Raw genomic sequence first — 23,292 nt, forward strand, 5'->3', positions numbered from 1 at the left:
TGACCAAATAGTTTAATCTATAGGATTGAACTATTTGGTCAAATCTGTCAAATTTAGATAATCATTAAAAGACTTTTCACCTTAAGTCTTATCCTTGTTTACTATACATTGTCTACATCATGAGAATGGGTTGGGTAATTGACAATGTTGAACCTGTCAGACACAACTTTGTTTGATCTCCTTGAACCTAACTCTTGGGATCTCCAGTCTGCTAGGTAGAGTTACCGACATGCTGACTCGTCCTAGGCCTTAAACTCATTCCCTTGGATGTCCTTTCTACTCTTTCTCTAGATACGCCTTTTGTAAGTGGATCCGACACATTATCCTTTGACTTTACATAGTCTACAGTGATAATTCCACCAGAGAGAAGTTCTCTTACGGTATTATGTCTTTATCTTATATGACGAGATTTACCGTTATACATCATGCTCCCTGCCCTACCTATTGCCGCTTGGCTATCACAGTTTATACATACTGGTGCCACTGGCTTGGGCCAATACGGAATATCTTTCAAGAAATTTTGGAGTCATTCTGCTTCTTCACCGGCTTTATCTAAAGCGATAAATTCAGATTCCATTGTAGAGCGAGCGATACAGGTCTGTTTGGATGATTTTCGAGAAACTGCTCCTCCACCGATAGTAAATACATATTCACTTGTGGATTTTATTTCATTCGATCTGGTGATCCAATTTGCATCACTATATCCTTCAAGTACCGCAGGATATTTATTATAATGCAGAGCATAATTTTGAGTGTATTTAAGATATCCCAAAACTTTTTTTATTGCCATCCAGTGAGTTTTGTTGGGATTACTCATGTACCAACTTAATTTACTGATAGCGCATGCTATGTCTGGTCGTGTACAGTTCATTATATACATTAAACATCCCAATACTCTTGCGTACTCCAATTGCGAGTCACTTTCACCTTTATTCTTTCGAAGCGCAAAGCTTGCATCCAATGGAGTCTTGGCAATACCGAATTCTATATACTTGAACTTGTCAAGTACTTTTTCGATATAATGAGACTGTGAAAATGCCAACCCTTGTGGAGTTCGATAGATTCTTATACCTAAGATCACATCTGCAACTCCAAGGTCCTTCATATCAAACTTGCTCTAGAGCATTCGTTTTGTTGCATTTATGTCAGAAATGTCTCTACTGATGATCAACATATCATCCACATATAAACATACAATGACTTAGTGATTTGGAGTGTCTTTAATATAAACACATTTATCACATTCATTTATTTTGAATCCGTTTGCCAACATGGTTTGGTCAAACTTCGCATGCCATTGTTTTGGTGCTTGCTTTAGTCCATATAGTGACTTGATAAGTTTATAAACCTTGTTTTCCTTTCCTGGAACCATAAAACCCTCAGATTGTTCCATGTAAATTTCTTCCTCCAAATCTCCATTTAGGAATGCGGTTTTCACATCCATTTGATGGATTTGAAGATCATATACCACCGCCAAAGCAATTAACATTCGAATCGAGGTTATCCTTGTTACTGGCGAGTATGTATCAAATTAATCAAGGCCTTCCTTCTGTTTGAAACCTTTTACAACAAGTCTTGCCTTGTATTTGTCAATAGTACCATCCGCCTTCATTTTCCTTTTGAAGATCCATTTAGAACCTAAAGGTTTATTTCCGGGAGGAAGGTTAACCAATTCCCATTTATGGTTGTTTAAGATTGAATCAATCTCACTATTGACTGCCTCTTTCCAAAAGGATGAGTCTAACGACGACGTCGCTTCTTTAAATATTTGAGGCTCATTTTCTAAGAGAAATATTACAAAATCCGATCCAAACGAAGTTGACGTTCTTTGACGTGTACTACGTCTTGAATTTTCTTCATTATGTACATTCTCACTTGGTTCATCTTGAGGTCGTTTAGATCTTCCGCTAGACTGTTCGTGTCTAATTTTATATGGGTAAATGTTTTCAAAGAATTCAGTATTATCTGATTCAATTACCGTATTTTCATTTATATCCGGATGTTCGGATTTATGAACCAAAATTCGACATGCTTTACTGCTTTTAGCATATCCTATGAATACGCAGTCCACCGTTTTAGGTCCTATCTTAACCCTTTTAGGTATAAGAACTTGAAACTTTGCTAGACACCCCCACACTTTGAAATATTTCAAGTTAGGTTTCCTTCCTTTCCATTTTTCATAAGGAATTGATTGTGTCTTACTATGGGGAACTCTGTTGAGTATACGATTGGCTGTAAGGATAGCCTCCCCCCATAAGTTTTGCGGTAAACCAAAACTTATAAGTAAAGCATTCATCATTTCCTTCAAAGTTTGGTTTTTCCTTTCCGTAATTCCATTAGATTGAGGTGAATACGGGGTCGTAGTTTGATGGATTATTCCATTCTCTACACATATTTGCGCAAGGGGAGATTCATATTCTCCGCCCCTATCACTTCTTATCATTTTGATCTTTTTGTCGAACTGATTTTCAACTTCAGTTTTATATTGCCTAAACGCATCTATTGCTTCATCCTTACTATTTAGCAAGTAGACATAACAATATCTAGTGCAATCATCAATAAGAGTTATGAAATACTTTTTCCCACCACGAGATGGTGTTGACTTCATATCACAAATGTCAGTGTGTATTAAGTTTAAGGGATTCGAATTCCTTTCAACGAACTTATAAGGATGCTTTGCATACTTTGATTCCACACACGTTTGACATTTTGATTTATTGCACTCAAAGTTTGGCAAAACTTCTAAGTTAATCAGTTTTTGTAACATTTTGTAATTAACATGGCTTAAACGTTCATGCCATAAATCATAAGACTCAAGCAAATAAGACGAATTCGAACTTTTATTCATTTCAACAGTCATTACATTCATCTTATAAAGGCCCTCCGTGAGATAGCCTTTTCCTACATACATTTCTCCTTTGCTCACTATATTTTTTCCAGAAACGGTTACACATTTGAATCTGTTCTTATCTAAGAGTGAAACAAAAATTAAATTCCTACGTAACTCCAGAACATAGAACACATTGTTCAGTGTCAAGACCTTGCCGGAAGTTATCTTTAGGCAAATTTTTTCTGTTTCCTCCACCTTAGCAGTAGCGGAGTTGGCCATGTAAAGCATTTCTTCTGCTTGAGCCGGAGCAAATGACGAGAACAACTCTTTGTTTGCTCAAACATGGCGTGTGGAACCTGAATCCATCCACCATTCGCGTGGATTCCCCACCAAGTTGCACTCCGTGAACATGGCACACAAATCATCATATTCTTGGTTGGACTCAATCATATTCTCTTGGTCCTTTTTCTTGCCTTTCTTCGGGGCTTGACAATCTGTGGACTTGTGGCCAATTTTACCATAATTGAAGCATTTTCCCTTGAACTTTTTCTTGGGTTGATTGCTTCCATGTTTAATTTTCTTTCTTTTTTTCGAGTTTTTTTGGCCATCTTCTACAATATGTGCTTCACTCATTGTAGAATTTCCCTTTGACCTTCTTTCGGCAGCTTTATTGTCCTCTTCAATACGAAGACGGACGATAAGATCTTCAACGGTCATCTCCTTGCGCTTATGCTTTAAGTAGTTTTTGGAATCTTTCCACAAAGGTGGTAGCTTCTCAACTATTGCTGCTACTTGAAAAGCATCATTCACAATTAAACCTACAAAACAGTTTATGTGAGTATTATGAACATTTTTAATTTGTTCAACTAAGGTATTTTTCAAAAATATACCTTCTGCTAGGAGATCATGTATGATGACTTGCAACTCCTGTACTTGAGAGACAACAGATTTGCTATCAATCCTTTTGAAATCCAAGAACCGTGCAACAAGGAATTTCTTAATTCCCGCATCTTCAGTTTTATATTTCCGTTCAAGTGCCCCCCACAGTTCTTTTGATGTCTTGGTTCCACTATAGACATTATAGAGGTCGTCTTGGAGACCACTCAGAATATAGTTCCTGCAAAGAAAATCCGAATGTTTCCAAGCTTCTATAATAACGAAGCGGTCCTTGTCTGAGGTTCCCTCGGGAGCGTCTTCGCTAGTGAACCGTTGTAGACATAAAGTGGTGAGGTAAAAGAACATATTTTGTTGCCACCACTTGAAGTCGATGACAGAAAATTTTTCGGGCTTCTCCGCCGGTGCCATCGTTGGCGGAGCATTTGTGCAACTTGATGTGGCAATATTATTTGCGCCCATAGACGTTGTCGCATCCATCATTTGACTTTCAGTTGTCATTTTTTCTGTCACCACAAGACAGAAAATTAGTATTTTTCAGAATACTATTAATAAAGTTAAATAACTTTAAACTCTTCTTCTTGTTGTTTCTAGTTAACGATGAAATTTTTATTACTTCGAATCATCAACCGAGTGAATCTTAACTTGTGATGAAGATTTTATGTCTTCTAATAACTAGTTAAATTCAAGCGGAGTAGAAAGCCCAAGCTTTAATCTCCAAAAACAAGTAATATAGATGTAAGGGATATTCCTTAAGATTGTTATTTTCCACAATATGGGTACATAGAATCTGTATCACAGAACAACAACTTCAACTTGAGTTCAAGTATGAACGAGAAACACAATGAAGTATTAAACACCCTCAACACAAAATCAATAAAGACCTTTCGAAGAGATGTATTTATTTTTCAGAAAATAAAGATGAAATAGAAATGATTAAGGTCAAGCCGTCCGAATTCACGGACTTTCCTTAAGGAATAATTCCCCTCACTGTACTCGAGGTTATGGAATCTTCCTCCCAGGATAAAATGGCCTTCAATTCGACTATAGCAGTACCTCAAATAGGCGAATTCTTCAAACACACTCACGGTTTGAATGATCACACTTAGAGTATTTTTAAGACAAGAAGAATGTTTTTTAATCTGAAAATTTCTGTACCAAAACCTGTGAATGAAAGCAGGTTTTTATAGCCAAATGATGCTCTTCTGAAAAGAGACAAAGGTTCATCTAAAAGGTACTACCTTTTCTGAAAATTCATGTCCATTCGGCCAAACAGTGTGACTGTTCTTGAACAGGCATGTCATTTCATGAATAAGTGTGTCAGTTCAATGAAATGTTGCAGCAGTTCGTGAAGCAGTGCAATTGTTCACGTAAACAGTGCTATTGTTCACGTAAAACCAGTGCAGTTCTGAAACATTGCATCTGCTTAACGTTTTGCAACAGTTCACTGCATATGCATATAAATGGAGTCCAAATCACAGATCAGATTTTCGTCAAATAAAATTTGTCCAAAAAAATAGATCTCATCGACCAAATTTGAATCCGAATCCGAGCGACGACGATGGCGTGAGGCATCATCTATTTCCTTGCCTCACTTACCATTTGGAGTAAGTGTTTCACAATATAAACACTCTCAAGTTCTCTTATTCCGCCAATGTGGGAGAAAGAGTAAACTTGCCAAAATTCAGTACGCTTTCCATTTTTGGTGTTAACTCAATTTTTTCTCTTCCACTTGATTTCTCCATTTTTCATTCAACACACTTTCATTACTATGAACCCAACAGCAAGTTCATCGACCAGTCTGACAAATCACAGCATACATTATCCACCCTATTTCTTACGCAAATGCATCAATTCAGCCCTCAAATTAAGTCTAATCAGAACAATTTCTACTTGTAAGTTACAGGAACAAACTCACTAAAAGTCTACAATATGAACTATGATAAGAAGTAAACATGGATACACTATACAACATTTTCTAATTATAACATTCGTGATACACACAGATCCTTGTCATGCTATCGTTTTGATAAAATGATCCTTATCATACTATTGACACATATATTTTGAACGACTAAAATGCAGAACAACCTACCTTTTTACCTATTAGTGTAGACAATAAGAATGCATATATTTAGTCACATCATAAATGTACAACATCCATCTCTTGAGAAGATTGACTTAACAGGACTTCCTGGTCAAAAACCCAATGTAATCACACAAGTTGAGTCTGGAGAGGGTAGTGTACGCAGTCTTACCCCCTACATTGTGAAGATAGAAAGGTTGTTTTCAATAGACCCTCAGCTCAAGTAAAGCATATCGAAAAAGAATCAAATATGTAAAATAAATACAGTAACGAAGAAACTGTATCAGACAAGAATACCAACAACAACAACAGTAGGGTCTTGGGATGGTGGTGTGTACGCAATCTTACCCCTACTTATGAAGACAAAGAGGTTGTTTCCGATAGACACACAACTCAAATAAAGTGTTGGTGTTATATTACACCAACATAAAGAATATCAACAAAATAGAAAAATCATATACCTAAAGTAAATACAATATAGTAGAATAATGAACTGTAATTGACAAGGAAAAAAAAACTGGGCTTTAAAGTAGTGTGAGCAACAATGTCTTTGGAAGAATATAGAGCCATCAATATGGGCCAGGCCCGTTGGGTGTCCTAGAAAACTGCATATATACAAAGGTGTCCTAGTGGTCGATTAAGTGAGTCGAAAACCTGATGTCTCGGATTCAACTCAGAGATTAAAAAATACTAGGTGATTCTTCTCATCCGTTCTATTCTTGATGGACTATGTCACCTAATATCTGTTGCTAGTGACCAGTTGGAGGTGGGAGGTAGCAGTTATTCCATGAATTTAGTCAACGTGCAAGAAAGCTAGTCTAGACAGCAACAAAAACAACAAACCCAGTGTATTCCCACATAGTGGGGTCTGGGGAGGGTAAGATGTACGCAGTCCATGCCACTACCTCCGAAGAAGTAGTAAGGCTGTTTCCGATAGACCCCCAGCTCAAGTATTTGTTGGGTGATCTAGTATTTGTTGGGTTCAATTGGTGTGGATGAAATAGAGAGATATAACCTTTGAGGAAAAGACATATTATTTTGAAAAATGAGTGACTGTTCAGATAGTTGTGTCTGTTCAGAAAAAGACACAATGTTTCAAATGAATAAACATGACTCTTCCAAAGGTACACCTTTTCGGAAGAACCATTGCCACCTTTCGGAAGAGACACTTGATGGCTATATAAACCTACATTTATCCACAGGTTTAGTAATGAAAAATTTTCTGAATATACAAACTCTTCTTGTATTTAAAACATTTTGTGTGATCAATCAAATCGTTGAGTGAGTTCGAAGAGATTCCAATTGTTTGAGGTACTGCCACAGTCTGAATATCCACAGGTTTGAGGGTGTTGTTGTACTTCATAGTGTTCTTGTTTTAAACTTGAATTAGTGTTGAAGTTATTCTGTCAAATTACAGATTTTCGTACCCAAAAACATGGATAAACAACAGTATTCAAAGAAGTGGATCGAGAATATAACGTCTCGAAGCAAAGACAAACAAGGACTGGGTCTCATCTGTTCTAACTTTAATAAGCGAACAAAGTTATCTATATCTTGTTACTGTTGCTGCTAAGAGGTAACAGGTAATATCTCATGAAAAAATAGAAAACTACATTGGAAATTTTGAAAGTTGGATTGTTAATTGGCTAATGAGTGATGAGAATTACCAGCAGAATCAGAGGGAAAAAGGAAGATCATTGGAGTCATTATTATTCTACTTGATCAATTTCTATTTTATTTATACTCTATTGTTTGTTATCCACGCACCGCTTATGCGACTGGGCAAAATAATAGGCGCCGTCATCTATACTTCAAAGTCCATAATATATATCCCATTATTGCACGTAGGGTCCAAATCATGCATTATTACATGATTTTTCTTTTTATTTTATTTTTTTTAAAAAAAAATTTACTTAAGCTTTCACCTCTTTTGTTTACTGAAGGACTCGAACTTACAACCTCAGAAAAAGAAATGAAAGATACGGGGCGGTGCTATCTTTTGATGAGGGGGTATATCTGAACCCCATCAGCGAAAAACTATATTATTTATACATGATTAAAATTATTTTTTATTTATATATAATAGATGTTGAATCCCCTTCGATTTGTTCGTATATTTATTTCTGAACCCTCTTAGTGAAAATACTGACTCCGTCGACCATACGAGCAACTCCCTAAATGCTAGATATAGTTTTAACATACATGATAATGTGAGGAGATATTCGACTAAAGCATCTTGTCTTCATAAAATTAATGAATCAAATATCTAACTTTTTTTTTTTTTAATTAGAGACGATAGAAAATTCGGGTTCACTCATAAGAGGTGTTTTAAGGTTCATTGGGCTGATTAAGTTAAACCTAATAATTTCTATATAAACATATATTTGGTGTGTAATTAAAAATACATATAAATACATGTATTCCTAACACAAAATAGTTGAGATAAGGCACAATTGTTTTTGGGTTTCCCACTAGGTATTTGGTATCCGTATTCTGACTAATCTGAATCGTCTATTGTAGGCTTATTCTGGGGGTATTACTCACAACAGATAGGAGTGTGCAAAAATTGAACCGATAAAAATGTTATTGAGTTATTGGTATTGGGTTATTGAGTTAATGATTTTATAAAAAAAAATTATTGGGTAAACGATTCAGTTTCGATTTTAGCTTATTGAGTTATCGGTAATAAGGATACACTATATTATTGTTTTATCCCTATTTATGTTATATATATAAATATCTCTCTATCTCTCTCTATAGATAGATAGATAGATAGATAGATAGATAGATAGATAGATAGATATGTGTATGTATATATATATATATTATATGCACTATTTATTCACAATTCAGTGATTCACAAAGTATTAATCTATTCAGGGCAATAAAGGCACAATATAAAGCTCGGTTATTATAGTATTGAAAAGCTTGAAACATTTATATCTTTCAACAATTAGGATTTAATTTTTTTCTAACTAACATTCAGTTCAAGTTTGAAGATTCTTGTAAACTAAAATACATTGCGTAGGATTTTAGCGGTAACTAAGATTTTGTTTTTTATGTTAGTTGTTACTATTTCTATTTTATAAGTATTTTCTTATTGGTTAAACCAAAAATTGAACCGTTAAGGATCAAAAACCTATAAACCAAAACCGATAAGAAAATACTTATTGGTTGGTTATTGATTTTACATATTTAAAAATCAAAAAACGATAAATCGAACCAATAACACATAAAATTGAACGGAACCGACCGATGCACAGCTCTACCAAACAAGAGAGGCTCGTTCTGGGGTACTACTCTCAACAGGATTTTCTCCATATACAAAACTCAAATTCTAAATCTCTAATTAAAGATGACACAGTTTCATCACTACACCAAGATTCACATTGGTGGATAAGATACAACTTGGTTTCAGGTTTTACAAAATATATAAATGCGAAAAAAAAAAGTCACAATCAGAAGTACAGTATAATTTGTACAAAGGCACCAGCCCTGACAATGGCTGACCACATATATTAAACCACACGTTCTCTTGGTAAGTTGGCAGGGAGACGCAAGAGAGTCTTGTTGGCCTATTGGTGTCGCATAGTATCGGAGTCAAAATTTTTATTAAAGAGATTCAGAAGTATATATACGAACTAATTGAAGGAGGTTCAACATCTACTGTATATATGCATAAAAAAATATTTTTAATCAGGAGCGGACCTACATTATTTTTTAATGTGCTTCAGCACCCATTAAACTCGACACGAAATAGGTATGATACATAAAAAATATACGAAAATAGACATAAAAAATATAAAAACACACATTCAATTAAAAAGTTGGTTGAGTACATTGACATTTAGGTTGATCTTAAAGTTCTCCACCTGAAGGGGTGCTCGAGTTTGAACCTCGTTGAGGTGAGTTTAAAATCATAAGTTACAAATTCTCAAAAGCTAATCCAAACATGTTCTTAACCCTTTAATTTTGCTAAAAATAATCATTATTTTGTTTTCGTCAAATATATAATAAACTCTTTCGATTAAATTACTCACTTTGACAAACTTAAAAAATCAAAGTTATTGAAGGGTATATTTTGAAGTGATTACTTTAAAACATAATGTATTATTTTATATTAATTTTTTTTTTTTTTTAAGCTCAAAGATCAACAATATTAAACCTATTAAATTTAAATTCTGAATCTATAGTTTTTAACCATATCATGACACATCAACACAATGACTAAAGTTGCTTCTGCTGCTGGTTTTGATTAGGTGTCCAACTGCTTTCCTCAGCAACCGTTTAACTACTGTACCCGACACTATTCAAAATCTTAATCACTAATTATTTATTCAAATATAAATAATATCTAACATTTAATCAACGGTCCAATTCACTAAACCTCCCTATATATCAATACGACTGTATCACAAAGATATGTTGTACGCATCTTTACTTTATATTTCTACAAAGCGATAATGCATTCAGTTCCTCCTCGAACCATGGCCAAAATTACTACAACACACTTCAACTTCACAGGTCCTATTACCTCTGACCTCTAAACTCAATTTTAGCATATTTTTGTCACTTTTTTATGCTGACATGATATATTTATTACATAAAATGAGAGTCACGTCAACTAAAAAGGTTGACAAAAATATGATAAAATTTAGTTCGAAATTGAAGGGTATCTTAACAAATTTAGTCATAGTTCAAAGGGTATTAGATGCTTTACTCTTCTATTCTTTGCAAAAAATTAGGTAATAGCAGCTTTACCGATTATTCGAGTATATTAATTAGCATTTGTATGTATCAGAAAAATTGGATGAACTCAAAGTTAACATCAGAAAAGAATAGAGTAATGTAAATTTCAAGAACCCCACACTGCTTTCATCTGTCATACTTTGCTTCTTAACAAATAAACAAAAAAGAAAAAGCCAAAATCTTCTGAGGAAGTTAGGCCAACGGTTATACTTCTTTACAATAAAAAAAAAAATTCACTTGAAATCAAAGCAAGATTGGGATGTTTGATTTTTGGTCACCATCTTGAAACCAATCTTTACCTTCCAGCTCCTGTCATGTTTGTTCAACCCCATTAACCTGTTTTTCTCTTCTTGTTTCTTCCTTTTTATTCCCAACTTTCATTAGTCTTGTTATGTATATACATATGTCCCATCTTGTTTGGTTTGTTAAAAGTGTGGGACTTTTTTCTTTAGTAGGGTACATTTTGCTAGCGCACCTTCGTATCGACTGAATAATCACTCTTTTGGTGTCAACCGCACGAGCTGGTTAGATACGTGGGGCAGAAGGCTTTCTTAAAGGTGGGGTAAATTTTGCTTCTCTGTATCGACTGGATCACTCTTTTGGTGAAGTACGTGGAGCAGAAGGCGAAGGCTAGTAGTATCTCTTTGATTGATCCACTTTCTTAAAGGTGGGAACTTTTTTATTGAATTGCGTAGATTTTGCTTCTCTTTGAGAGTGCACATCTCTGTATCGACTGAATCACTCTTTTGGTGTTAGTAGCAGTGAAGTACACGAGCTGGTTAGATACGTGGGGCAGAGGGCTTGTATTAACCCCTTTGATTGATCCACCTTTTTCTTCGCTTCGGTAGTGAATCATTTCTCTGCTCTCTATTTTGATTACCTATCTTTTCGTTCACTTTCTTAAAAGTGGAAATTTTTTTGTTGATGTTCTTGAAATTTCTGAACCACGCGAGTACGTGAGGCAAAGGACTCTTGTAGTTAGATACCCCTTTGATTGATTCAGCCTTTTCTTGGCTTCGGTAGTAAATCACCTACTAAAAGGGCCGGCCTGCACACCTTTTCCTCGAAAGTACTATTACATATGAAGTGATGGTATGTTACTTACAAGGTTGAAAGTTCTTGGAAATTTCTCCTTGCTGACAAAATCAGGTAAATATACCTATTTTTAACTGAAAAGAAGTGTCATCATTTCGAATCATGAGTAGCCGTTACTTTATTACAACAGACTCATTATGTAATCCTAGGATTAGTACTACAACTGAAGTTGTTTCAGAAAGAATGGAGGATGTTGATGTAAGAAGGACACCCTCCTCGTCTTCTTCTCCGTCTTCATTCTTGATAAGAATGGCAATTAGAATATCAAGATCGAGATGTTACATTTTCTTGAGAAGGGTGTTTCATTATCAAAATGGTTCGAGATCAGAACTTGGTTCAAATCCTTTCAATTCTGTGACTTGGATGATGATGGAATGTATAGCTCTAAGTATTCAGATAATTGTCACAACATATACACTTGCTGTTTCAAAGGGGGAAAGGCCTGTTTGGCCAATGAGGATTTGGGTATTTGGATATGATTTTGGATGTGTTATTAGTTTGGCTCTTCTGTTCTGGAGATACTGGGCATTATATGTCAGGCAAACAGGTGATTCTGATATTGAGCAGCAAATAAGCCATGACGAATCGAGGTAACTTGCATACACTGTCAGTATACAAATTTTACTAACATATTATTATGAACGATGACGTGTAGTTATCTCTCAGGTGACTTGACAGATCGTTTAGAAGTTAAATCGACTAATTTTAACAGATGGGAATTTGTGCATTTGAGGTTTAATGAATTTTGTGGTTTCTATTTGGGGTAGTTTCCAAATAATGAATACATTCTTGAAATGTAACATTTCAAATGCTTTTTTTTTTCTCTTTGTGTTAGACATGAATGAAAGATTTTCTAGTACCACCAACTTATACTGATCTGATAGTGTGAAAATTATTTTTTTGGTCAGGGCGTTACCGCCTCGGATGGAGAGATGCAGGACGTTGATAGACCTATTCTTTGCCATATGGTTTGTGATGGGGAATGTTTGGGTATATGATTCGAGATTTGGATCATTCCATCATGCTCCGAAACTTCATGTCCTCTGCATATCATTATTAGCTTGGAATGCTGTCACATACTCTTTCCCTTTCATATTATTTTTGTTGTTGTGCTGTTGTGTGCCAATTTTGAGTAGTTTACTTGGCTACAACATTAACATGGGATCGGTAGATAGAGGTGCATCTGATGAACAACTCTCCGGTTTGCTTAGTTGGAAGTACAAAGAAATTGGAAACGAAGAGGAGATTACAAGTTCTAATGTAAGTGATTAAACACCTTGTTCGTTTTCACAAATTTAATGTAACTATGTGTAGAAGTTAGTTAGTTAGTTCTCATAGTTCAAAGACTGCTCGATTAGGAGTGTAATAAGAGCATATGTCGACAAGAGGATCATCCTAGGATGATAATATAGTTAGTTCTCATCATTCAAAGACTGCTCGACTATGAGTGTAATAAGAGCATATGTCGACAAAAGGATCATCCTAGGATGATAATATAGTTAGTTCTCATCATTCAAAGACTGCTCGACTAGGTGTGTAATAAGAGTATATGTCAACAAAAGGATCATCCTAGGATGATACGATAGTTAGTTCTCATCATTCAAAAACTGCTCGACTAGGAGTGTAATAAGAGCACATGTCGACAAGAGGATCATCCTAGGATGATTATCTCGTTGCTTTTGACCAATCTCGCCGACTTGCTCCTATGAAACCAAGGCCGAAAAGATTGACAATATCAGACATTCACAACCACCGATGAAAGATTCCTTCGAGTTTACCAAGTATTATCTTAGTATGACGATTAATTTTGTGACTTTACTGTTATAGTGGATAAAGTTCAGCGACTATATACGAAACTAACTCTAAGTTTGTGACATATAACAGGAATGTTGTATTTGTTTGGCAAAGTACAAAGACAAAGAAGAAATCAGACAATTACCTTGTACTCACATATTCCATCTCAAGTGTGTTGATCAATGGCTCAAAATTATCTCTTGTTGTCCTCTTTGTAAACAAGAATTAGACCGGTAATCAACAAACAGAGTTACTCGATATCTATGCTGGTGAAAGGTCACATGTACTTCATGAAATTAATCGAGGTGCGCGCGAGCTGATCCGAACAATTAAAATTGCAAGAAATTTAAGTCTCGATAGTACTTCTTACTCCCACATCCAGATTTTCCTTGTTTTTCCTTTTAATTTTTTTTTTCTTAATTTAATTTCTTAAAGAAAAAGTCAATATAAATTGTATGTAAAATGTAGTTACTATAGTGAGCAAAAGTTATGGTGCTACACTTTGAAGATAATCAAAAGAAGTTGATGGCTGAATTTTTTTTATAATAAGGTGAGATATTATTGTAACTTTCAATGTAGAAATCAAAAGCTTTTAATAGTTACTCTGCCCACCTTATATGTTTTTTTAAATTTATGTTCTTTATACAAGATGACTTTTTTTTTTTTTTTTTGGAGAACATAAGTTTATATTTAAATATCATAGTATCTTATAAGTTATGCATAAACATAACTTCGATTGCCAGAAAATTTATGTATCGCTTGAGCCGCCAATATGCGTCAGGTCCGTTGGGTCGACCGGACTCGACCCATAATTTGATGGAGTTAGACTTCAGTTTTTGCAGCCCATTTAAGAACAGGGCTTTTTAGCCCAGCGTGGCCCATGGGGCTTGAGCAATGTGGATTGGGCTAGCCTGTGAGCTGATCCGTAAGTCAAATACATGCAACTATTTAGATTATTTATTAGTATTTTTATTTGGTTCGAATGATATCATCGCAGAAGTTATTTAATTTTGCTTTTAGGATTGTTTTTGGGGTGTTGGAGACTTGATTAACAAGTATTAACAGTATATAATATTGTCTGGTAATATTTATGTTTATTAACATTCTAAAATTAAATTACAGGATATTATTTTTTAAAAAAATGGGCTGGCCCGTGAACCTCGCTGTCCACAGAGTAATGGTGTGGGCTTGGTGTTTTTTGGCCCGTCAAACTCAAAGCCCGTGTGGCCTAACCCAAATGGACTGGACAAACCTGTATTGACAGCTCTATACATCGCTAAACGTGAATTTAATTTTTTAAAAAGAGATAAGCATCCATTACACTTCCAAACTATGGGCAAAGTTGTTATGACACACTCCAACTTCACGGGATCCTATTACCCTCCAACCCCACCCCCACTTTGAACTCAATTTTAACGTACTTTTATCACTCTTTTGTATTAACACGACACTTTTATTACATAAAATGAGGCCCACATCAAAGGTACCACGTCAGATAAAAAGATAGACAAAATGTGTCACTTCAGCTATACTGGATAACTAAAATATGCTAAAATTTAGTTCAAAAATAATAAAACTTTCGTGAAATTGAAGTGTATCGTAATAAAATTGATCATAATTCAGCTATTATATGCTTTACTCTTGTTAAACTTTAAAAATATATATTAACTCATTTGTAAGGTAAAACGTGCAATGATGATAGAGGGAATGGGCATTTTCCTTTGCAACTCCTATTGTCCATCAATTATTTTGTACTTTTTTTATTTCTTTTAACTTTTTTATTGTTTTATTATTTTATTTGTTTGTACTATTTGGTACATTTTGTATTCTTGCTTATTTCCATGACCAAATTCAATTATTATATATCGTAGCAATTTCATATTCTAACCACTAACTAAGAGATGGTGGTAAAATGGATGAAATATCTCTTTCTTTAATTAAATATGTAGGGTTTGGATTTTAAAAATATCATTTCTAACTCTATTTAAATAAATCTCACATGTTATGAATTTGAATTAATTGAACTAATAAGCTTTTAAGTACAGCGGTTTTAATAAAAACCACTATATCAAGTCTATCTCATTTTCAATACAACGGAATTAATATTTTTTTAAAAAAAAAGTATACGCAATTCAAAATATATTAATTCTAATTTTTTTTTTCATTTTACATTGTCAACGTAATTTTAGCGATTGAATTAAATAATTCCTACTTGCATTAGAAACTTTTACGAAATTATTAAATTTTCCGATTTAACTCTATTGATGAATTGCAACACAATAACATATTTAATTAATCTCGTAATTGAAGTTCGGAGAGGATCATACATATACAAATCTTAATTGTACCTTGCGAAAAGGTTATTTTCAATAGACCTGTTTGCTAAGTAAAGCATACGAACATTAAATACTAAAGCAAAGTACAATAGTAAGAAGTCATGCCAAAAACCAAGCAAAAGAAAACAGTAGCAAGAACAAATAATACGAAAATCGAAACAAAGAAAACAATAGGAAATAATAATATAAACCGATAAGAAAGTAGGAGAATAATAAAAATTAAACACCAATAACATAATAGCTAATATAATTCTTAATTCTAATATCACTGTAAAGGCTCGTTTGATTGTGAATAAGTTATCTCGGAATATTTTACTTTGAGATTAGTTATTGGTGAATTGTTATTCACGCTCAATGTAGAATAGAAACAACGTTATGATCCCCGAATTTATTATCTTGTAATTTTATTATGAAATAAATTTATTCTTAGAATTAATTTCGCAGTTATATTTCCTATTCCTCATTTAAATATTTGATATTAACATTTATTTGACAGCTGGCAAACATGGGTGGGCCCAAATATAAGACATTTGGGCCATCATCCAAGAACCCATAAATATAAAATTTATTTCCCGACAAGGACAAAACTTATTACAAATTACAAAAAAGTCCGAATAAAAAGGTTAATAGAGCTTCTATCTTCCTTTTCCTTTTTTACCCTCTTGCCATTCTTGATTCTGCAAATCATCTCAAAATTCAATGGTGGTGGGGGCAGTTTTCGTGCATCTCGATTAAATCTTTGAAATATCTGACACCTCCCATAACAATATAAATATCAGGTAACTTTATCCACCGAGACTAGAACAGGTGGAAAAAATTAAGTAGTGTTTTTTTTATCTTTTTGTCTCTGGTGGGATTTGAACATGAGATTTGCATGTTGTTAATTTTCTGTAATTATTAGATCTGTTTGGTTAGATGAATCAGACTGTTTGATTGATTAGTTGAAGTTCTTGATCCAATTGAAATTTTCATGTGATATGTAAGTGTTTTTTTTTTGTGTGTGTGTGTGTGTATGTGTGTGTAATTTGATGTGGGGCTGTTCTAATTTTGTTGTTTAACCAATAAAATTTTGAAATTTGAGCTAAAATTTGAGTTTTAGATATAAAGTTTCAATTTTTAAAGAATTCAATTGAAATTTTTATGTGATGTACAAGTGTGCTTTTGTGTAATTTGATGTGGGGTTGTTCTAATTTTGTTGTTTAAGTTTTGAAATTTAAGCTGAAAATTGAGTTTTAGATACAAAGTTTCAAATTTTCAAGAATTGAATTCTGATCATTCAATGAGCCTTGCAGAAGGGATGTGGTGATATACAAGTGTTTTTTTGTTCTCTGTGTGTGTGTGTGTGTGTGTGTAATTTGATGTGGGGTTTCTTTAATTTTGTTGTTTAGTCAATAAAGTTACGAAATTTGAGTTAAGATATAAAGTTTCAATTTTTCAAGAATTCGATCCTGATCATTCAATGAGCCCTGCGGAAGGGAATGTGATTTTGGCGCGAACAGATTATCTGCAGAAGGGAATGTGATTTTGGCGCGAACAGATTATCCGAGTTGTTTTTGAAAATTCTCGTTTAATTCGTTTACGAATTAATCATCAAGGTGGCTGTATTGCTTATTGGGAGTTTAATAGTTGGATTAGGGAATGTGATTTTGTCGCGAACAGATTATCCAAGTTGTTTTTGCAAGTTCTCGTTTACGTGTTTACGAATTAATCATCAAGTTGAATGTATTGCTTATTGGGAAATGTGATTTTGGTGCGACCAGATTATCCGAGTTGTTTTTGTAAATTCTCATTTAATTCGTTTACGAATTAATCATCAAGGTGGATGTATTGCTTATTGGGAGGGGATTAGTTGGATTTTTGTTTCCTTTATATTTATAGAAGAATGATCTTTTGGCGATCTTTGGGGTTAGTATCAGTGTTAAGTTTGCACATTAGTACCGATAAGAAGTTCAGCATGTTGAATCTGAAATCTGTGAACTATACGTCAATTAGCAGAATGAAGGATAGGGGAGTGGGATTGCAGAATGATTAGTTGCAGAAGAGGAAAAAGTTTCAATGCTTCAATTTTTTGTTCGGATGATGGAACCAGAGTGAAGTGGTTTCATCTTTATTGAAGTTGAAAACATATATTAAGTTGTGATAATAACTCTGCGGAATTTATATTGCATGAAAAGAGGATAATCAATACTGATATTTAAGTTGAAAGATTTGACCTTTCTGAAGGAATTAGTGGGTGTCCTTTTGTGCTTCTTTTATCAGCTTCAATAGACATTTATGGAAATTAATTGTGTATTCACGTGTTTTCCTTGGCAGATATATCGCTGCATATAGATAGGTTTAAGAAACTCAGTAGTTTGGGTTCATACATAGACAAAACAGAGAATGGTCAAAAGGTTAGTTTTGTTGTTCATGTCTTAGAGATATATCGCCGTTACAAATGACCCAATTATAATGGATTTTTGACTCCTTCATCTGTCATATTTGTTGAACAGATATGGAGTGTTTTGAAGCTGAGACTCTACCATGCTGCAGTGCTTAGGTTCTTACCTTTCGAGGTGTTGTGATCTTGATTTTAAGCAATCAGGGGTCCTCGACGATCCTGAGATCCTTGCACGAGAGACAGTTTGTATGCTACTTGGACATTCTTTTTATCTTTGTCTAGAAACATATAATGATTATGGCAAATAACAAAAGCAAAGTCTATCTGGTTCTGAGCTTGTTCTTTTTCTCAATGACTCTATTCTGATGATTTCGGCCTACATTTCAAAGTTTATTAGTACGGCTCTATGGAAACGGCTTTTGACCCAAATTATAAGACACTTGTTCCATATTGGGATGTTCCAAAAATGTTTGATACCGATCCCTTCCTATGGAATTTCCACAACTTTTAAGAATTGACGCTCATTAAGCTGTTCAATATGTAATACATTGATATTCGAAAATCTGAAACTATATATGATACTAATTTGATCTATAATAAGGGTTTGCTATGTTGTTCTTGTCATAAATGATCTGAAACTATGATCTTGGTATCGCATTTCATAACCCATAGATTGTTAGTCTTACATGACTTTTGCACTAGTAGAAGTACTATAACTGAGCCTACATAATCTTTTTTCTCGTTGCAGTTAGCGTCAGTGAGATTGAAGCTCTTTATGAGCTCTTTAAGAAGATTAGCAGTGCAGTGATTGATGATGGTCTAATCAACAAGGTTTGTGTTGCATATTCTCCTAACAACTAGGAAACTAGCATAAGTGTTCTAATATGTATTAATCTTCAGCTGTTCTTTTGGATTTTAATTTTGTATCTTATCTTGCAGGAAGAGTTTCAATTGGCACTATTCAAGACAAATAAAAAAGAAAGCTTGTTCGCTGATAGGGTACGTGCTCCTTAGCTGTTGTTAGTTCAAATGTAATCCCAATTAAAAGATTCAACAACGTTGCCATCGAAAATTAGATCTATTCTCAAGTATTTTATTTAGTGAATTGATTTTCAGTTTCTATGGCTGTCATTTTACTCTTTATGATACGAGGCAAAATACGGAAATGAAACCCAAGTATGGAAATCAAACGATAATAAAGGAAAGATGATAAAATTGACAAATAGATAGATAAACAGAATATGATAAAGAAAGACAACCCAAAGATACATTAAATTCGAGGTCCTTTCTTTTGATTACCACAAACACCTATCTCCTACGAAGACTGAGAGAGGAATTGAACAACCTCACAAGCAACGTTTCTAGACAATCACAAAGCTCCTAACAAGCTTGAAAGACACTCTCAAGTGTAAGTTCATCCAAAATCATCTAAGTCTAAAAAAAAAAAGAGGAAATCTAGCTATTAATACCATGTGCTATATATATTACAAAATGGGCCCAAAAGTGACCCTAAATTCCAAGTGGGCCCAAAAGTGACCCTTAAATGCCAAATGGCCACATGTCGGCACATATGCCCTTCCTTTTCTTCGTTGGACCTCGTAGACTCCAAGCTATCATCCACGCATGATATTGTTCTAGTGGGAGCTCTAAAAGGGTACTCCAAACACTTCTTGGCATCCTTGAGTTGGTCATGGCTTGGACTCCCTTGTGTTGACCTCGGGGCATAGATCTTAGGAGGTTGACACCGATTTGGCTTGTATCACTTTATGATCCAGACTGTTGCAAAGCACTAGTTCTGTAGTGCTATACCATGCGAGGTACCTCAGACTGGAACGAGGAAGTGAGGCAAGCTGAGTAAAGATGAAGAGCATTCTTCCTTGTGGCGTTCAGGAAGTTTGCCCCCTGAGTACATTACCAAGTTGTTTTTTCTCTTTAATTAAGAGAATCATAGATTTGGCGTTCATAAAATTCAAGTGATGAGATTGTAGAAGGAAACATGATGGAGGAAGTACATCCATGCTTCTTGTACTCTCTTTGAGCAGCGCATATAATAAATTTGATTGTCATAGCATTTTTAGAGTGCTCCTTAAGTTACTTATTGCCGAATATGATGAGGTATACAATTGTGATTTGGGTAGGTCCCACGAAGATTAACTTAAGATATACTTAAAAGGATAGCAATATTGACTGTAGATATGACTCAAAAGGAGACCGACTATTTTAAACAAAGGTATGAATACTTTCAAAAAATATGACAATAGATAGTCAGCAAAGGAAGTAGGAAGGACACGAAGCTTAAGATTGTTACAAGTCTCATATGAGTGAGTATATCTAGGTTACCAATTTCATTTTTATCCGTTATATTCTGTTTTTACCTTATATATTTTAATATAGGATATCCACTTAAATGATAAGAGTTACCCGGTACCTTCGATGATGGTGGTGGACGTTAACATCTTTGTTCTCCCTACTCTGACCCATCGAATTGCAGGTTTTTGACTTGTTTGACACAAAGCACAACGGAATCTTGGGCTTTGAGGAATTTGCTCGCGCACTCTCGGTTTTTCATCCAAATGCACCTATTGATGACAAGATTGAGTGTACGTTTTATGCTTCCATTACTCATGAGTCTTGACTATTATTCTAGTTAGTCTCGACTGCTTCTAATGGTAAACTACTTTTGCAGTTTCTTTTCAGCTATATGATCTCAAGCAACAAGGTTTCATCGAGAGACAAGAGGTGAATGTCCCTAATTTTGGAAGTGATTAACTGTCCCTAATCTTGGAAGTGATTAATCTGGGATAATTTGGTTACCTCTTAGGCCCATTTAACGTATCTCTTAAATTATATGATAAGAAAAGTTAAATGTGTGACCAAAGCCCAGCAGTTATTAGTAATCTTTGCGCCCCCATTCCTTTTCCTTTTTTTTTTAAACGCGACTTCACTTTCAATCTGATTTACTGTTATTAGCGAAGTTGCATGGACTCTTCACTTTCAATGCCGCACCCATGTTGGATTCTTCTAAAATACACTAATTTAGGAGAATCCGACACACATCCGTCAATATTTTTGAAGAGTCCGAGCAACAAGGGTTATTAGTTATATTTCTGCCTCCGTTCCTTTTCTTTTGAACACGACTTCACTGCCAATCTGATTTTCTTTCCGTGTATCATTTTTCCTTTTTCTCCTACATTTACCTTCTTAGTGTATTGACAAAAACTTCTAACAACTGTTCCTTTACTCATTAAGGCATAACCTTTACCTAACATTTTAGCCTTCTCAATTACCGACCGCCATAACATGTTGAATGTTTCATATTCTCGTCCTATTTTATAATGCTCCAGTTTTAGTTACTCTATTTATGAAACCTCATTGATGTCTCTTTGCGAGCCTTATTAACAACATTGGTGCAGGTAAAACAAATGGTGGTTGCTACTCTTGCTGAGTCTGGCATGAACCTTTCAGACGATGTAATAGAGAGCATAATTGACAAGGTACTTCATCAACCTAGAAAGTACTATTTTTGCATGCTGTATAAGTCAGACACAACAATATTGCCTCACCTCCTTGTCTTTTGCCTAACTATCTATGTTGCTATAGTTTATGTTCGCTTGGAATTTATCTCATTCTCTTATGATGGCTGGGTGACATAGACCTATTGGGAAAAGAACCATCACATATCCTTTGGACTTTGCTCAAGGACTGATGTTAAACTTAGACCTAAGGGAAAGTCTACGCTCTCAGTGCTCCGAGCCCGAGGCTACCATAATCTGATAGCTTTTTTTCTTATTTTACTGGATAATTGGTTACTGGACAGCCGAGGGTCCAATGAAATCAACCTCTCTACCTCCCAAGGTAGGGATGAGGTCTGCGTACACACTACCCTCCCCGGACCTCACTTGTGAGATTACGCTGGGTACATGTTGTAGTTGGTTGCTGGACAACTTATGTTAGTGTATGGTAGTGCGGCTCAGGATTTTTATGTTTTAACACACCAAAATATCCTTCTATGTTAAAATAAAAGGAAGGAACCAGATGCATTTAATCGTTGTGTAGGCCTGATGCTGACAGTGATTCAAGTATCCACATGGCTGAAATTAGTTTAGGATCTGTTGATAGATATTACAAAGATCGCTCATTTATTTTAATTCTAATTTCTACGTCGAATTAATTGCATGTTTACATATGCATCGGGACAAACTCCGCTCGCATTTCATCTTCCCACCATGTTCTCCTCATAGCGAAGAAAAAACTGTGATGGGACTGTGTTACCGTTCTCAATAAAATAATAAGATGGAACTTTTTCTGATTTATTAATCTCTCCGTGTTTTGCCAGACTTTTGAAGAAGCTGATACCAAGCATGACGGAAAGATTGATAAAGAGGAATGGAGAAACTTAGTCTTGCGACATCCTTCGCTTTTGAAGAATATGACCCTCCAGTATCTCAAGTAGGTGACACAAAGAATATGAATATGTTTTATGTAGCTGTTTTGTTTCGTTAGTATTTATTCATTTGCTCCCTCCTTTAAACAGGGACATTACTACAACGTTTCCGAGCTTTGTCTTTCACTCAAGAGTTGAAGACACCTGATTTGGTATTGAGAAGAAGAGTTTCTTGCTTGCAGAAGTAATATCTTAGTTTTCTTTTTGTTTGCTGGGGATCGCAGTCGGCTTGGTCCCATGGAATATATAACATTATGTTTGCTCTTTCCATTTTCTCCATGTTAAATTCGACATCTTGAGGATTTTATGATTCTTTTTTGAGTAGTTGTTTTGTGATTTGGTTCCTATGAATTGATGTCTGAGTTCCCATTGAATGATAGCAACTGTGCTTATTGGTACACACCATAATTTTGCATTTAAATCTTGGATTTGTGCATTGAGATGGAAAGTTAACCATAAATCTTCGACTCTTCCAGTAAACAGTCGATTCTGTTGTACTAATGTAACATTAAAGAGAAATCTTGGACTGCCAGGACAGTCTGTTCTCTTTACTATGTACAAATCAATAAATCTCTCAGAACAATTGACTTGGAAGTACGACTAAAAGACCAAAGAGGTTATAATGACAAAATGTGAGAGCAACTTGTGACCACCTCCTACTGCAACATCAGCCCAGGTCCTCAA

The 23,292-nt window shown here is 34.8% G+C and overlaps 2 protein-coding genes across 3 annotated transcripts; both read left to right on the forward strand.

Moving 5' to 3' along the window:
- Positions 1–10,485: 10,485 nt before the first annotated feature.
- On the forward strand, positions 10,486–14,059 carry LOC107878832 (E3 ubiquitin protein ligase RIE1). 2 transcript variants are annotated; one of them, XM_016725981.2, is made up of 4 exons: positions 10,624–11,226; positions 11,319–12,244; positions 12,563–12,914; positions 13,539–14,059. In XM_016725981.2, the coding sequence occupies exons 2-4, from the start codon at positions 11,757–11,759 to the stop codon at positions 13,683–13,685; spliced, it is 987 nt and encodes a 328-aa protein (XP_016581467.2). In that variant the 5' UTR covers positions 10,624–11,226; positions 11,319–11,756; the 3' UTR covers positions 13,686–14,059. The 2 variants fall into 2 exon arrangements, with proteins under 2 accessions (XP_016581466.2, XP_016581467.2); XM_016725980.2 differs by having other exon boundaries at positions 10,486–12,244.
- A 2,277-nt stretch (positions 14,060–16,336) lies between these two features.
- LOC107878834 (calcineurin B-like protein 3) lies at positions 16,337–23,008 on the forward strand. The gene is made up of 10 exons (XM_016725984.2): positions 16,337–16,563; positions 18,098–18,177; positions 18,277–18,410; positions 18,913–18,995; positions 19,104–19,163; positions 20,656–20,764; positions 20,851–20,903; positions 21,578–21,658; positions 22,501–22,613; positions 22,699–23,008. The coding sequence occupies exons 3-10, from the start codon at positions 18,308–18,310 to the stop codon at positions 22,754–22,756; spliced, it is 660 nt and encodes a 219-aa protein (XP_016581470.1). The 5' UTR covers positions 16,337–16,563; positions 18,098–18,177; positions 18,277–18,307; the 3' UTR covers positions 22,757–23,008.
- The last annotated feature ends 284 nt before the right edge of the window (positions 23,009–23,292 follow it).

This window comes from Capsicum annuum, chromosome 7 (assembly GCF_002878395.1).
Source record: "Capsicum annuum cultivar UCD-10X-F1 chromosome 7, UCD10Xv1.1, whole genome shotgun sequence".
Classification (NCBI taxonomy): Eukaryota; Viridiplantae; Streptophyta; class Magnoliopsida; order Solanales; family Solanaceae; genus Capsicum; species Capsicum annuum.